This window comes from Rissa tridactyla, chromosome 3, assembly GCF_028500815.1.
Source record: "Rissa tridactyla isolate bRisTri1 chromosome 3, bRisTri1.patW.cur.20221130, whole genome shotgun sequence".
NCBI classification, from domain to species: Eukaryota; Metazoa; Chordata; class Aves; order Charadriiformes; family Laridae; genus Rissa; species Rissa tridactyla.
The window spans coordinates 36145004-36161788 of record NC_071468.1 but is presented as its reverse complement, the minus strand read 5'-3'; the positions used below and the strand labels follow the sequence as shown (position 1 = coordinate 36161788).

The following is a 16785-nucleotide window of genomic DNA, read 5'->3' as shown; positions in this document are numbered from 1 at the left end:
GTGTGTGTATGTGTAAACATTTAATCCACAGGCTAATATTTTCCCCTTATTCCACTGTCGTTCATGGGATCCCTATTTTCAAAAGCTGTAATATTCCTTTCCAGTACTAGACACGGAGTTTTCTCTTAACATGGACACCAAATGTAATTCACACCGGAGACTTTATCTCCTCTTTTCTTTGCCTAATATACCTTAAGTCCTGGCAAATACTCGCCTCTAAATTTCCTCTCCTTATTTTGTCTCTTTGTGTTCCCTATCTTTGATTGTTCCATTTTGGGATAAGGTTCAAGAACTCCATACACTTCCCTAAAGCCCGGATCAGTCATAAAAGTTAACGAATATTTCCAGTCCCTCGATGGTCTGTGTGACAGAAACCACCTTTCACATGCTTAAGCAGAACGATTGTCTTTAAAACCCACAACAGTAAGTGTTAGAACAGTATTTAAAGAGGAAAGCAGAGAATCAGATAGTATTCATGATTCATTTATTTTTGGAGCCACTAGAATCCATAGGTTTTCCTTGAAGAAAAGTAATCGACCTTTACTTTGTTCATTTATTAACACGCTGTTCTTGCTTATCCACATTATTTTCATCTGCTTTTATTTCAAATTAGTTTCATGGGAAACAAATTTGTCTTTCAGAACGCAGTTATACAAAAGTTTGTCAAAAAAAATTAAACATAATGTTAACATTTTGTTCTGCCCAGCGGAACAATTTTTTCATAATGTTTGTCTGTGGTATTAATAATGTCACCTTTTCAGGTGTGTTTAAGCATACTTAACACATGGCACGGGAGGCCAGAAGAGAAATGGAATCCCCAAACATCAAGTTTTTTGCAGGTGAGCATTTCTTCTTTCTCTTCAGTAGATGTTATTTAGGAGTAGTAAGTGGTCTGTCAGTCCTAAGGATTCTTTTTCTAGTGCTTTTAAACCAGAATTTTCTTAAATAAGCATAAGTAAGACAAAAGTCCAGAAAACGTCCTTGGAACACTAGAAGAGAAACGCTGTAGAGTAGACAAGTTCTTCAAAGTGCTCTTTTCAACTGATATTTCTATGGGTCTTGTCTTGAAGAGTGGCTGTTCATGTGTGCAGCTTGTTCCTGCACTGCCTGGACTTTGCTTGGAAGATTTCAAATACTTTATTTAAAAAAAAAAAAAAAAAAAAAAAAAGACTGGAAGATGGCATCAGCTTCTGGAACTCTCTATCACAAGCTAGCCATGGTGGAGACAGAGCAGGCTCCACGTGGTGAGAGATGAGGAAGCGAAGTATGCTAGTGAGATCTGTAAGGGTAGTCCTTCAAAGTCTACAAGTAAGCTGAATAGAAGAATAAAGCTGAAGGGAGTTAAAGCAGAGGTGTACTGTGTTCAATAACAATTAGTGTTAAATTAGACTTGAATTTATTAGGACATACATTCTTTATAATTTTCAGCTTTATATCATAGAAACGCACTGACTAATAAGCACATACATTAAATAAAAGTAAAGCTTGCAATGGCTTATTTCCTATGGCGCTTCCTGAATTTATTCCTTCCTTGGAGGAATTATGTAGCACAAAGTACGTTTTCTGTTCCATATCCTAAAAGTCTTTTGGCAAAGTTTGTGTTTCAGCATAGTAGAATAAACAACCCTGGCCTTCAGCAGAACAGATTTCGGCTTGTTCAGGAATCGGCCTTGGAGAGCTGGTTGACCAGTCTCCTAAAAGTTCAAGAATGGTCTATTCCAGTGTGCGGAGGTCAAGCAAGAGTGGCAGAAGGCCAGCGTGGGTAAACAAGGAACTCCTGCCTAAGCTCAACTGCAAAAAGAAAGTACGCAGGAGGTGGAAGGAGAGAATGGGCTACTTTTTAGAAATAAAGACACTGGCCATTCAGGAGAGAAATCAGGAACACCAAAGCTCAGCTCAGGTGAAAATGGCAAGGGATATAAAGAGCAACAAGGGCTTCTTATACATTTTCCTTAGGCTTTCCTGCCGCTCAGTGGGGCAGGGAACCTACTGACAAGGACATATCAAAGGCAGGGCTCATCTCTGCCTCGCTCTTTAGGGGTAAGATTTACTTTCCTGTGTCCCTGAGCCCTCACTAGGAAGGTCTGTGAGAATGAGGAATCACCCACAGTAGAAGAAACAGTATTCAAGCTGATTGGACCCACAGGCTCATGAAACCAAATCTCATGGATCAGGGGGTGCTGAGGGAGCCAGCCAGTGTCATTGCAACGCCACTAGCTCTCATCTTTGAAAGGTCAGAACAATCAAGGGAGCTTCCTGGCAAATCTCACACCCAGCTTCAAATCGGGCAAGAAGGAGCTGCAGGCTGGTCAGCACCACCGGACTCCTTGGGAAGATTATGGAGCAAATCCTCCTGGAAGCTATTTTCAAGCAAATGGAAGACAAGAAAGTGATTGAGAACAGCTAGCGTGGATTTACTGGGGGCGGATAGCACTCCTGGCCTGGTTGCCTTCTACAGTGAGGTGACTGGCTCTGCACAAGGGGAGAGCGGTGGACATAGCTTGCTTTGACTATAGCAAGACCTCTGATGCAGGCCCCCCTAGCACCCTTGTAGCCACATCGGTGAGATGTGCGTTGTAAGTGGGTGAAGAAGTGGCTGGACCAATGGCAAAGAGATCTTACGGCTATCTTCAATACCTAAATGGGGAAGGTATAGAGAAGATGGAGCCAGGCACCTCTTACAGATGCAGAGCACTAGGACAAGTACCAGTTGACACAAGATGGGACGTGGGAAATTTTGATTTAAATATTAGGAAAAACTTTTTCACATGACAGTGATCGAACACTAGGACAGTTGTCTAAGAGAAATGGTGGAATTTCCATCCTTGGAGATACTAATGTTCCTTCTTCCTTCAAGGGACAACTATGATTTGGAAATCTAAGTTGTGGTTCCTTACATAGTGTCGCTTTCCCAAGATACAACTTCTTAATCAAGAGATGAACTAAAATTTTGGACTCTTTAACTATAAAATCAGTGCAGAAAGGTGCAAGTAGTGTGGAGTCTTATTTTCACTAAAGTCTTTTTTTTTTTTTTTTTTTAGATTAAAGTGTTAGATTTGATTGTAAGAAATCTCACGCAGCATTTAAGCTTCAAATTTTGAAGTTTTTTAGGGTATCATTTTGAAAATAGTAAGAAAGGTGTTGGAAAAAGTTCCCACCGTTCTGGGAGAAAAACACTTTGTAGCTTTTAAATGGAAAACAGCTGTAGGACTAACTAAATTGCTTGGAAAGGATTAAGCTGTACATGTGTTTTCTGGCTTAAAGATGAAGCTATTGTCAGACCACCCAAAATACTTCAGAAACTCACTTTTATAACCCAAATGAATGTGGAAGATCAGTTTAGAGTTTCTCATTCATTACAATTATAATTCAAAGTAACAACTCTTTATTAAGGCCAAGAAAGTACAATGGTGCATCGTGTCAAATTTCTCTACCTAGCTATTTAAAAATACATATATCTCTAAAATGTAAAATTTTAAAAAGCAAAACCCAACTACTTCCAGACACATGTAAAGGCCACAGATCACCAAAACACCTTAGGTACCTGAAGTACTCTGTCTTTGTCTCAGCACATTTGCATTAATATTCTGCCTTTTTCAGTGTCACAAGTGGCCATTTTCGTGCTGGAACCTGATTTGCGAGGCACATTCTGTATATTTTAACGCATTTACCTATATGTTAATTTTTAAGTGTGACACAAAACAGCCATGGCTGCTTCTAGATGAATGCATGGCGGGCACGGGAGACAACGTGATGGTGCACACTATACCGTATAACAGCAGATAGCTGGAGCACCTACTGGGAAACAGAAAAACTTAATTTTCCATCTCAGCCCAAAGGAGGATGCTAGTTCACGTTTCCCACTGCACGGCCACCTGCCTTATCCATCAGGATAAAGACTGAGCTGCCTGAGATTGCCTTTCTGTGCTATAGTCAAAGCACAGCAACTACACAACTACAAAGATGGTGTCACAGCACCAAAAGCAATAAGGGCGTGTTTCTGTGAGGTGATGGTGGGACTGAGATTAACCTGGTTTATTCAACTGGTTCTTGGGCTGTTGCTTTGATACGAGCTACTGGTTTGGCGTTGTGTCAATACACGTCGCAGAGAGTATGGCAAGGTGGAACGCCTTTGTGCTGGCATTGCTACAAGAGAAACTCTGAGACCACACCACCTTTAAGCAGAGAGCACAACTACCTACTTCTTGGGGCGCTGCCCTGTGCAAGAACCAAAGCCTTGAACTGTCACTGACACCGTATCTATCTGACGTGAGCTGTATGTTCTGCACGTTCCAAGAAAAAGGACTGTTGTCATCCATATCCAAATTCACAAACCGGGCTGCTAAATTAGGGGATGGCTCCAAGCTTTATATTGTATCTAGGGTGGGAGGAGAGTCAGCTCCAGAAAGAGCTGCCCTGATGTTTTTAATCTCCTGCAGTGGAGGTCTTGCAGCTAAGTATCGTCAGGTGCTGGAAATGCCATTTTTAGGCACGTAACATATCATCAGTTTGTCAATATTTGAGGAAACGTAAGTGTTCAAGTCACCTTTGTTGAATTCTTTATAGTTCTGGGACTACGTATGTGTCACAGAATTGTAATTCCTAAAGTTCTTGGTGGACTTGGTCCTAAGTATGTAAGAAAAACCAAACCTTCATTTAATGAATTAAATGAAAAAAAAAGCAATGTTTTTCTACCTATATAACAATGGTTTTGCACCTAACATCGTTCTGATTAAGTACAACAACAGGTTGACAGGGCCAAACACTCTAATACTGGGAAAATTAGCAAGCCAACAAATCAGGAATATGTAGTACATATACATTTGGATTCTGAAGTGCCCTATTTAATTCTGTTTTATATTTTAAATACTTGGACATATAGTTAAATGCCTTGTCTGCATCTATTCCCACATGTACTTGATAATAAAATTGAAAGGGGCAAAATTGTCATTTCCTTATCACTGAATAGTTGGTGCTTTGTTGCTATAGTACTGAAAACATTTTTTTCCAGTCTCGAGAGAAATACTGAAGTTTTGTTTTAATGGCATGTGACGCATTGTGTTTTATGTAAAATCTGAAACTAAAGGGCTAAAAACATACCTAAATCAATTGAATGCATTTGAAAGAAAAAATGGGATAGCGTGTATACCAAGATTAATTCCAGTGGTTCGCATTTTACCTCCCTTGTTCCTTTTCCATCGAGTTCAGAATCAGAAGGATGAGTAAGCTCAGACACAGGAAAAGTTCAAGAATTGTTGACTGAGAACTTGACAAATACACTTTCTTTCACAAAAGGCTGCAATCAGACATCTCTTCCTTTAAACGTTTTCTTTTACTTATATTTGGGGTTTTGTTATTTTTAACTTATCTTTTCGTTTTCTCAGTGTTTAAGCTAAATACCTAGTTGTAGGACTTAAGTTTCTTTATGTGTAGTAGTGGCTTTGGTTTAAAAGCACGGACATTCCCTACTTGCAAGTAGCCTGTATTATAAATGTCAGTACTTTGCCAGAGAAGTGGTTTTGCACATAAGGTGAGCAAAACTACGTATATTTATAAAAACAAGCGGGTGGCACAATTTTAATATTTAGTTTCTTCTCTTAACAGGTGTTAGTGTCTGTCCAATCCCTAATACTGGTAGCAGAACCATATTTTAATGAACCGGGTTATGAACGATCAAGAGGCACTCCGAGCGGTACCCAGAGCTCCAGAGAATACGATGGAAATATACGACAGGCAACGGTCAAGTGGGCAATGCTTGAACAAATCAGAAACCCATCACCATGTTTTAAGGAGGTAGGTTTTGTGAAACACAGTAAATACCTTCTTGATTTATTTATCTTGTTTGAGTGTTAAGAATAATGCAAGTATTTGGAAACATCATGCATGAGATGTCCATTTGAGCCTCCCCTTTATTCCATGGGGCAAATGACTCCAGAGAGTCAGAGACGCAGCCCCATCGGAATGAAAATGCGTCTCTTGTATAGGTTATCTGAGCACTGCTCTGAGGAGCTGGCTTCTTGTTAAGACCTATAGAGTTTTTGTAGGGTTGTGTTAGGAACCTTAGCCATGATGATCATTCAGTAACATAAATGCAAAGGCATCCTGAAAACTTACGTCTATGAAAGAACGTACATCCTTCAGCTTCAAAGATCTTTTGTCTTCACAAATCTGAGCTGTCTTCAGTGTCTTAAATGACAGGTAGGCTCAAGAGATCCGAACTGCTGGTCTTTGGCAGTTCTTCCAAGCTCCATTATGGATATAAGGAATGCATCCAGAATTGGAGCCAATTATGCCTTCAGTATGCAGTTTTTCTTTAGACAGATAGCTATATTCTGTAACGTCTAAAGGGAAAGATGATTTTGTCAATTATGTTGCAGTATTGCCAAGAACTCTCTGTGCTCAATAAAATTTCTTTGATTTTATTGTTTCTTTCACCAGGCAGAGTTTTAGAAAACCATTTAAGACAAAGCCAACACTAAGCACAGTTTCACAACTTTGTCTGAGGATTGATCGCTTGGTTTTTTTAAAACTCAAATCTGTACAGAAATACCAAAATTACTATGCGATCAAATGCTGGTTCCACCCAAACTGGAAGTGGCTCAACTACTATTGCCTGGGAGCTCCAGTTGTCCCCACAGGTGCTGCCTCTGCACAGGGCACGTCCCTGTGGTTGTACCTCTTCCATAGCAGCTGCTGTGATCCTGCTCTATGCAGAAGCATGTTCTGTTCCTGTGCTCATCACGTTGACAGTGTTTCTGCTCGTCTGTTTTCTGTTCAGGCAGCGAGTGGTTAGTGATAGGGGAAGACATGGTGCATACATTTCCTACCCATCCTTCTTTAATCAAATAGGACTGTGAAACCAAAAATAAAAGCCTTAATATTGTATCTGTAATGACAGGACCAGAGGAAATGGTCTGAAGTTGCGGCAGGGGAGGTTTAGATTAGATATTAGGAAGAATTACTTTACTGAAAGAGTGGTCAGGCACTGGAACAGCCTGCCCAGGGAGGAGGTTGAGTCACCATCCCTAGAGGTGTTTAAGAAACGTCTAGATGTGGCACTTCAGGGCATGTTCTAGTGGCAGAGATTGTAGGTTGTTTGGTTGGACTTGATGATCTCAGAGGTCCTTTCCAACCATGAAGATTCTATGATTCTATCTGTGTAACCCTGCCCCTATGCAGATATAAACATCCATGTGTAGTGCCTGCATAGTGAACGGAAGAATGTGTCTTAACGTTTTGCCAACACTTTTTCTTTTCCCCGCTGTGATACTGTGTTTCTGGCACTCATTTACCCTTCACCCAGGTAACACAAGCGAAGGCTGCAATGGCTGTACACGAGTCGTAGATTCATACAGACTGGAAGAGACATCCAGGCCAACCTCCTCCTCAAAAGAGGATCAGCTGAATTCAGACCAGGTTCCTCAGGAGTTTTTTCTAGTTGGGTCTTGGAAACCTCCAAGGACAAAAATTCCACAATTTATCTGCAACCTGGTTCAATGCTGAATTATCCTCATACTGAGGATAATTCTGAGATAAATTTATTTTTTTTTTCCCTCCCCTTATATCCAGTTAGGCTCACAGGGATCTTGCAAATTTTGTACTGTTGAAGTCTGTGGTTCTTAGAAAACAACAAACACACCATGCTTTCATTTGGAATATTTTCTTGCAGGTCATCCACAAACATTTTTACTTGAAAAGAGTGGAGATCATGGCTCAGTGTGAGGAGTGGATAGCAGACATACAGCAGTACAGCAGTGACAAACGGGTAGGCAGGACTATGTCCCATCATGCAGCAGCTCTAAAGGTGAGACTTGCTTTTATAATTTTATGTTCTTTAATGCAAACATGACAAATGGCGACGAAATTGCTCAGCAGCTGATTTTTATAATAATAATAATAGAAAACCCCAGCAACTTTAAAACATGTAAACAAACCTAAGTTCCTCAGCTGTCAAGAGATACAGTGTATGTGCACTCCACTTCTCCTCCAGAATTTTTTTCTACAAGTTAGATTTTCCTTTAGCACCCAAATACTTATGTAAGATATAGTTTATTTTGTTCTCTCTAAGGGTGGCTGGGGGTTTGTGATAAAGTTGTGCTACTGCTCATTCCTTGCCAGAAAACAAGCTTTTTGAATAGACAAGCAGAGTTATTGAACTGTGCTCCACTACAATTAATTTTACCCTGTGTTAAATTTTTATCAGCAGTTAGAACCATTATAGTGTTTTCTTCCTTCCTAGGCCAAGTATTATCATTTGTGTAGTTTGTGTCCACACAGACAACAGACCTTTCTTTTTTTTTTTTTTCTTCCCCTGGGGGAAAAAAAAAAAGTTTGAAAGGCTTCTTTTTTCTGTTGCTAGACTTGCATTCCTTCAATGTGACCGACTGGTCCTGTTACTGTGCTGAGTACGGGAGTCTCTGTATAGCTGTCTCTGTAGGAGATCTCACCAAGACCATGAGCTCTTTATCAATTCATGTTTTGATGCTATGAACCATCTAGTCCAAGCCTGTTTCTGCTGTGATTGCAGATCAACTGCAAGACAAATAGCGGAGCACTATATAGCGGAGCATTATATTGATGCACTTGTTTGCTGCAGTTCTGTTTACTGCCTTTAATTTGTCCCTAGCAGCATTTGCTAATTGTTCTGTCAGTACAAGGAAAGCACCAGCCCTTAAATACAGGGGAAGAGTTCATCCAGTCATTGAAACAGTATATTTCCACCTTTTCTACTTACTCCTTTTTTTGCCTTGTGTTCTGTAACATCGTGAAAATTAACTGCAGTCTCTTCCATGCTGACTTCTTTTTGTATATTCAGCGTCACACAGCTCAGTTGCGGGAAGAACTTCTCAAACTTCCCTGTCCCGAAGGGTTGGATCCGGACACTGAGGACTCCACAGAAAAATGCAGTGCCACAACTAGTTCAGAAGAGACTCTGTTGCACGAACAGGTTAAACCCAGCAGCAGTAAAGATATCCCCACTGATTTCAAGTTATGAGTTGCATTGACGTGGACTTTCTAGACACAAAGGCTTTGAAGCACAAGCCAAATATGTCAATATTTGTATGTAAGAAGCTAATTATGTAATAGGTAATGAAATTGAAACTATACTATGCCCTTAAGGATATACAGTTTAATTCAAGATGATCTTTTATTTACCTGTACAAGAGTGTAAACTTTTTTGTGCTTTTATTTTTCAATTGTGAGAACCACTGATTGGTATGTTTAAAAAGTTATGTATACAAGAAATGGATAAATCACTGATATATAAGGGAAACTACCTTAGGAAAGAATGTTTACTGAATGTTTATTATTTTTTTTTACTTGTAGAGTGAGGGCGGTTGTAACAAAGAATATATATTGGTCATTCTTACAGCTACTATTTAAAGTCAGAAAATTTTCACTGAATTTGATAGATTTTACGTTTGGCCATATATTCATGCTCATATTTGATTCTAAAGAAAACCTCCTGTATACTTCAATAAACGTTAAATGGACATGATCCCTCTTTTATGATTTACTGGTACATTTTTTAAATAAACTGCCATAAAATACGTTCTAGCCGGAGACTTGCACTTGTATGACTGAATTCATTACAGTCAACATATTTAATTTTATGCTTAATAAGTCTAAAATGCAGATGAAATAAATGCACATGGTTTTACCTCATGCCAAAATTTGGACTTCTGAATTCATCTTGTTTGGCTATTTTATGCAAACTAACAGTATTCTAAATTTTTTAAGGGCTATTCTGGAACAAAGTCTTTTCTCTGTTGAAATATCTGATTTTTACATAATCAGCTGTAGTCCTGAGTACAGGCAGGGGCTAATGACGCACCGCGCAGGACTCTAACGTTCTGTAGTTCTTACTGTATAGACTTATTTCCAATTTTATACTTGCAATCACAGATCCCTAACTAAAAAGGGCAAGGGATTTGTTTAACAATCAAGTCTCGCTTTTAACCTGACATGCATTACTATTACACTGTTCTTAATTTTTGAGCAGTCCTTGAAGGACTGAAAAGTTATTACTGGTATTACCTCGGACTAATGATCTGTTGTATTATAAATACTATAAATCAGGCAAAACCGAAGCTTTTTTGTTTTCTCTTTGTTCTTTGTTTATAAGTATCACGCTGGAATTTTTTCACTTTTTGTTTTACAATGTATTATTTCTAATCATTAAAAACGGCACCAACCGAGGTTGTGTTCTTATGCTGATGGTTAACGGACTTCGATAGTTCTGACCAAAGTACAGTTTTTCTGTTATATTGATGTGTTGTGTTAATCCAAGGCCTGTCCTGATTGTACATACCTCTCAAAATACCAACAGGCTCGTCTGCGTTACTTCAGGGGATCCTTAATCAAAAAGCAAAACAAGCCGCTCTGTGCCGGAGCTGCTGGTAAATACGTGAAACAAAGAGTTTATGCCACACAGTCAAAGTGTTAGACCTTCATCACTGTTAAAACAGCACTGCATTTTTCTAGATGGGTATTTACTTGCCTCCTATTACTGTACAAAATGACTGCGATGCTCTTGTAAAGGCTCCAACAGCAAAATTACTCACTGACTTCCAACTATATTTAAGTTAGTGGTTTCCATTAGAGCTCTTCATTTAGTGCTTAAACCGTCTGCCTACAGGAGCACGGTCTTTTTACAAAATCCTGGCACTTGTACCAAAACCAAATGTATCAGCCCTGAAGATCCTCCTTAAACGTGAAGACTTTTTTTTTAACCATTAAAAAACAACACTGAAATAAAAAGCACCTAACTTGCATTGATTTGACATTAAGAGGGTGGCTAACATGATTGTACCTTTTTCTCTTGTGTGTATTTATGGTATCGTAGCAATGCTAATGTAAAGTCGCTGCTGCTTAATTAAGCAGATGTAAACAGCTGCATGGGATATTAAACTCTTAATTTGTATCCACGTACCAATTATCATTTTTTCGCTCTTGCTGAAGGTAGAATGGCATTGTAACAAATTAATGCAGAGATCAGATCCTTAATAACTTTCAACTATGTTACTGTCTAGTAACTACACTGTGAACTTGGCGACAGATACAAAATACCTATTTTCAGTTTTTTGGGTATAACACATAAAGATAGTTATGTTATTTTGCAGTAAAATCACAGTAAATCCAATGATGTATGTAGACAACAGTATTTTTTTTTTAAACAGTTCCCCTCGTCTTTTACCATTTCATCAAATTAAATAGAAACCTAAATAGATAGATCACAGTTTCTAGCCATCACATTACTGTGTTTTAACTGTTACGCTGTCTTTGTAGAAAATGTTTTAAAAATCAACAGAAATTATTTTCAAAAGCGCAAAGGGCAGCAAACTGCTAATCAGCTCGTTGTGGAATTTTACCCCATAGTTTTTGGTACTGCCTTTGCCCCAAGATTCACCACTAACACCCTGCCATGCCATGTAGCGGGGGATGTTACCAGCCAGTGGAATCGCTGCAGCCACTCTGTGGAAGGAAGAGCGCACCGCAATAATAAGTCAATAGTCTTTGCTGACGCTTCATGATGACAATGCCAAGCTTTTCTGACTGATTCAATCCATGCTACCTACCGAAGAGGGAACAGCTCAGCAATCTATGAGACCTTGTGCTCCATGAGAGCAAACCACTCGTTATACTGATTGCTATGCATAAACAACGGTTCTGTTTCGCAGCTGTAGACAGAGTACTCTTCGTAGAGAGACATGAATGATAGCGCTGCAAGATTTAGGTGTTTCCTCTGGAATTTCCTTTGGGTAAAAGATGTACACATAAAGGTATGGATTAATGCTCCTCTGTAATCTCACCACTGCTATACATGAAAAACCAACGATAACAATCTAGAAAAACAAGAAAATTTGAAACATAAAAACCCTGTAAACAACCTCAAGTTTCACTCTGGTAATTACGTTAGATATTTAGGTACTGGCAGAATAAAGTATGTGTGACTAGAGATTGACGGGGTCTGCAGCAGCCTGTTTGGTATTGTTGGTTGGGTTTTGTTATTGTTTTTTTTCTCTAAATCTTTGACGTAAGTTCAAGGTGGAGATCGTGCACGCCTGCTCTCCTGTCGAGAAGATTCCCTTGCAGCAGGTAAAATCATGCACAGGTAAGGCACTGGACTACTCATAGCTTCAGTGTGGGTCTGTCATCAGTGCTATGGTTGGATGATGATCTATTTGGCAGCAGTAGAGCTCGAATTCTTTACTTAAAAAAGAATAATAATAAAGCAAGCTCCCATACAATACAGGAAATAAGTGTACCAAACTACTTATGATGGCTTTAACCTCTGCTTGCTATATCAAATAGGACATTCAGTTTCCAGCACGAATCACATTGTTAAAGAAAACAGTACTACAAAACAATATTTTTTTTCCATGCAACTATATAATCCTACACATAGGATGTTTATTAGGGGACCTTTTCCTGCCCCAAAATGTTTCTGGTGTTACATAAACAAATGTTCTGTTTTACACCCTGAGACAAACAACTTGATAAGCAAACAACCACATTATTAATTTACCTTGTTTACCCATAAATATGTGAATACAAATCCAGCTGACCTACATTTAAGCTGGGACTATACTGTGTTACTCTGATCCCTGTGAAGGAGACTTACTTAGGCTTGGGATTTTAGTCGGAGTTCCTCAGGCACGTCTTCTTAACTGTTTACCTCCATGGTCCCTTTCTATTAGTGTGGTTTAGAAGTGTTCTTTTTTTGTTCTCTTATTTGTTTCTCCAGAAGCCAGTCACCATTGCATGGAGTCGCCTCCCTGGACTGGCAACTCCCTGTAGTTAGAAAACAGAAATTGGAAGCATTTTTCAATGGAAAGGAGACACAAATTTACATTTACCTTACCATAAGGAACAAGTACAAGGTACGGAAGCTATTTCAGGTATGTGTTCTCAATTTATTTTTTTTACCCTGTATATACACACATACCTATCTATATATGTATAAATGCATCAGGTCTGACAGCTACTTGTCTTTGAAAAACAGTTTTCTGAGCTTTATTTTCCCTCTCTTTTTCCACAGATAGTGACAACATTAGACAGAACGTGCAGGCATTTATATCAGAACATGAGCTTTCTGAAATATAGTAAGCTGAATAGGGGTAAATGTAAGTTCCACAATTACTAAAACAAATCACAGGTAAAAACATTTCATTCTCCAGAGATTTAGTTGTTGCCATTGCTTTATTCTCCTACAGCATGAGTGCAGAAAATACAATAATCTACCCAGTGAATTACTATAGCACAGCTCTAAAATAATCTCTCACCACTGCCTCTGTTTTTAATAAAGGCTCAGAGAAAACTGAATCCCAAACCACAATGCTCCATCTTGATTGAGAGAGTTCTGCATATTGTGACCTGTCATCTCTGATGGCTGCAATCTCTTCTTTTCGATGCTTCTTACCTCAGAAGCAGCTTTTTAGCTCTTGAAAAGTGATAACCTGCTCCACTGAGTTCTCCAGCTGTATTAATGCTACTTACCCTTTACATCAAGAATGCTTGTAATATCTGCATCACTTAATAATACAGTATCATCCTCAAATGTCTAGATAATATTAATGCTAGAGTTGGTAACATTTCTATAATCCAGATAGCGAAATTTTCTATTTCAAGGTGGTTTAGTTAAAAGTCCAGAAAGGGAAGAAGCAGGGTCCTTTATCAGTCAGAGACGGCACAGGGCGTTTAGCAGCCCCCCTTCTGATGGGAAGACAGCTGAGTTAATCTTAGGAACCAGTGCAAGCAGAGTCCTAAGGAAATCTCCTGGGCGCAAGAAAAGGCATGTTATTGTCCACCTCAAAAACACTTAGAAATGAGGTAACTACTGAGACTTGCACACAACAGAAGTTGTTAAACCTTGAGTAATGTCCAAAATTATACTTAAACCAAATATAAATGTATATTTGCAAAAATAAGGAGCAGGTTGACCTACTAAGGTCGTCGGAGCAACGAGTCGGACATGGTTTTACATGAGGAACAAGCTTCTCAAACACATCATGTGTCACTGCATTTAAAAACCTGCAGTCACTTTCCTGTTGCCACTTGTGCTCCATACTTCCAGCTTCACCACTTACTGCATATTTTTAAATTTATTTGTCCTGCACCTCCATTCATTGTTCTCTTCCTCGCCTACTGACTCACATCCACAGACACGCACAAACCTTTCCCTAGTTCATAATCTTTTTCCATAAAGCTCTATGGATAGAAAGCAACCACATCCCAGTCCCCCAATAGCAAACATACGAACACATTTTTGAAAAAAAAAATAAATAAAAAAAGGCAACCCCTGCAACGAGAAAATTAAAGCAAACTAAAATCTCATCATAAAAAATTCAATTTGCCATCATTAAAAACAGCCTCAGTTGCTTCATTAAGCATTTTCTCATTTACCAGGAGAGCAATGGGAAAAGCAAAATGTGGCAGGTTTTTTCCATCTTTTCTCTTTTCTTTCAGATATTTAAACAAGTATGTAATTCAGAAAAAGAATACCAACAGAAAATGTCTTGCAACCTACTCCCAAACAATGGTTTGGATGTCTCCAGAAGTCCTGTTCTCTCACCTTGAAACTGTAAGTTTTCAGTCACAGAAAACCTTTGTCCATACCTAAATTAGCAATAACCACATCAATGCAAACTTCCAGGACTTTGTCAGTCAAAATGCCTTTGTTTAAAACCTCTGGTAATAATGATAAGCTTATTTCTACAGTTATTTTAAGCAGCTTGTAAGAAGGTCGCAATGAGTTGGATGCCACACAGCTGTACAGCACTCAGCTGAAGCCCAGCACAGCACAATCCTAAACCTAGAGCATGACAGCAGCTCATTAATGCTGCCTGAGGGGTACCAGTGGGGTTAATTTAGGATGTAACAAGGCCATTATCATTACATATGCGCAACCAGCCTAGCCAAGCACCGGCATTCTCACATGAGGGAAGCCAGGGTGCCAGATCCCTGTGTGCGCTGGCTGGGAAAGGTCCTGTGGGATGTGAGTCCCAGCCTCCATCCTGGCTATAGCTACAGTTCAGGCTGTCCTGAAAACCTTGTGAATGTTTGCTGGCAGCGTACCGTGGCAATGGTTCAAGAGGAAACGGAGGTGACATGGCAGATCAAAAACTAATAGCCGACAGCAGGATTGCTGGAAAGGGAATGATATGTCTGCCAGCAGGACCCATCCTCTCAACTACCGAGTCTTCACTGAGGAAATCTCAACTGGATTTTGAGGCAGTTTCAACCAGCAAAACTTGGTGTGATGTATGGAATTCACAGGGGCTGCCTCCAGCTCAACAGCAGTCACAAGAGAAATCATGCGACCATCTGGCTGGCTGAATTTTGCCATAGCATGTGGGATTCTGGATAAGTCCCAGAGCATTACAAAAGCCATAAACTAGAGGGAAAAAAATTTCTTCCATATTCAGTTCAATACATCTCCCGTCTGCCTCCTGGTCACGAAAGGCGACAAAGCGTGCAGGCAGGTCGCACAGACACTGAAACACCGGCTGCCATACAGCTCCCTGGGAGGCTCTAAACGTTAGCAACATGAAGGGTCTAATAGAGACCACCTGATCCGTATGACAGAACAGGGAGGACAAGGGTGGAAATTATATCCAAATGATCATTTTGCTCAATAGAGATTTCACTCTCGTTTAAAAAACAAAACAAACAACAACAAAACACAAACCAACAACACTACAAATACGCACTCAGTCACAAACAATTGCTGTGGATGACAGCAAGTGGAGACTGAAGCAGAGGTGCTCCAGAGAACACAATAGCCTTTTCTATCTGCGCCGCCTACTGATGTGTTAAACCTCCTTCCGCTCTTTTCTAGTTGTTCTGCCAAGGAAATCATTCATGTTTGAAAACAAATAGCCAGATGAACAAATGACACACAGCAGGAAACTGAACATCAATAACCTGTATCAGAGGAGAAGCCAAGCCATTTCAACAAAGAATAGGAGAACAACAGTGCATGGCTCCTGATAAACAACTGTGTAATTCAGAAAAGATGGTTCTATCTTGAAGAGCTCTCAAGAGTGTACTGCTAGCAGAAATCAATGAAGGATAGTGCTGAAATCTCAAGATTGCATCCAGAGAACTGCAGTGGAATGCTTAATTCAATGTATGCCTAATGCAAGACACGGATTAATCATCTGAATAAAAATAACACAGTTAAAATGCTTCTTGTGATACTCCTGTCTTCTTGAAAATGTTAGTATGACTTGCGTAAGTGTATTTTTAATTACTACTTTAAATATGCTTTTGCTTTTACTTGCAAATGTATTTTCAGGCACAGAATCCAACAGCAAGTGATTTTCCATTACCAAGTGTGCCCTCAAAGACAGTTGTCCAGTCAATGTCACTAAGGACAAACCAGGACTGTAAATTCATCCAGCTTTCATTTTCCCCTGACAGTTCATTTTCCACATTTCAACACACGGACCTTCTATGCATCAAAGCTCCACCGAGGCACCAGAACAGCGCTCTGTGCCCTGGCCTTCATCACGGGCTGCAATTAAGCGTCCTACTGGTCAGAATTTGGGGTCCCACAGCAAAGCGTGCTTGATCTGTTGTACCAAAATTATTCTCTATTTATTCCCAAATACTACATCCTGTGACTGATGCAGTTTCCGTGCAGATTAAATTGCCAGCAGTGTTCACCTCAACCTTTGCCTTCTTTGTATCAGACTGAATTTGTTCCATAAGCCCTCTGGAAAAAATGCCACTATTTACATTTTCCCTAAATTTAAGTATTTCCATAGTTGAACAGCTTTT

The 16785-nt window shown here is 39.5% G+C and overlaps 1 protein-coding gene across 8 annotated transcripts in view; it reads left to right on the top strand.

Annotated features, from left to right (window-relative positions):
- Window positions 1-10200, top strand: part of BIRC6 (baculoviral IAP repeat containing 6) — a 186923-nt gene extending 176723 nt beyond the window's left edge. For all 8 annotated transcript variants that reach the window (XM_054196360.1, XM_054196361.1, XM_054196359.1 and 5 more), the window contains 4 exons: window positions 762-839; window positions 5605-5793; window positions 7670-7804; window positions 8816-10200. In XM_054196360.1, the coding sequence (XP_054052335.1) occupies window positions 762-839; window positions 5605-5793; window positions 7670-7804; window positions 8816-8995 (582 nt within the window). In that variant the 3' untranslated portion in view covers window positions 8996-10200. The remainder of the gene's footprint in view (window positions 1-761; window positions 840-5604; window positions 5794-7669; window positions 7805-8815) is intronic.
- Window positions 10201-16785: the final 6585 nt, after the last annotated feature.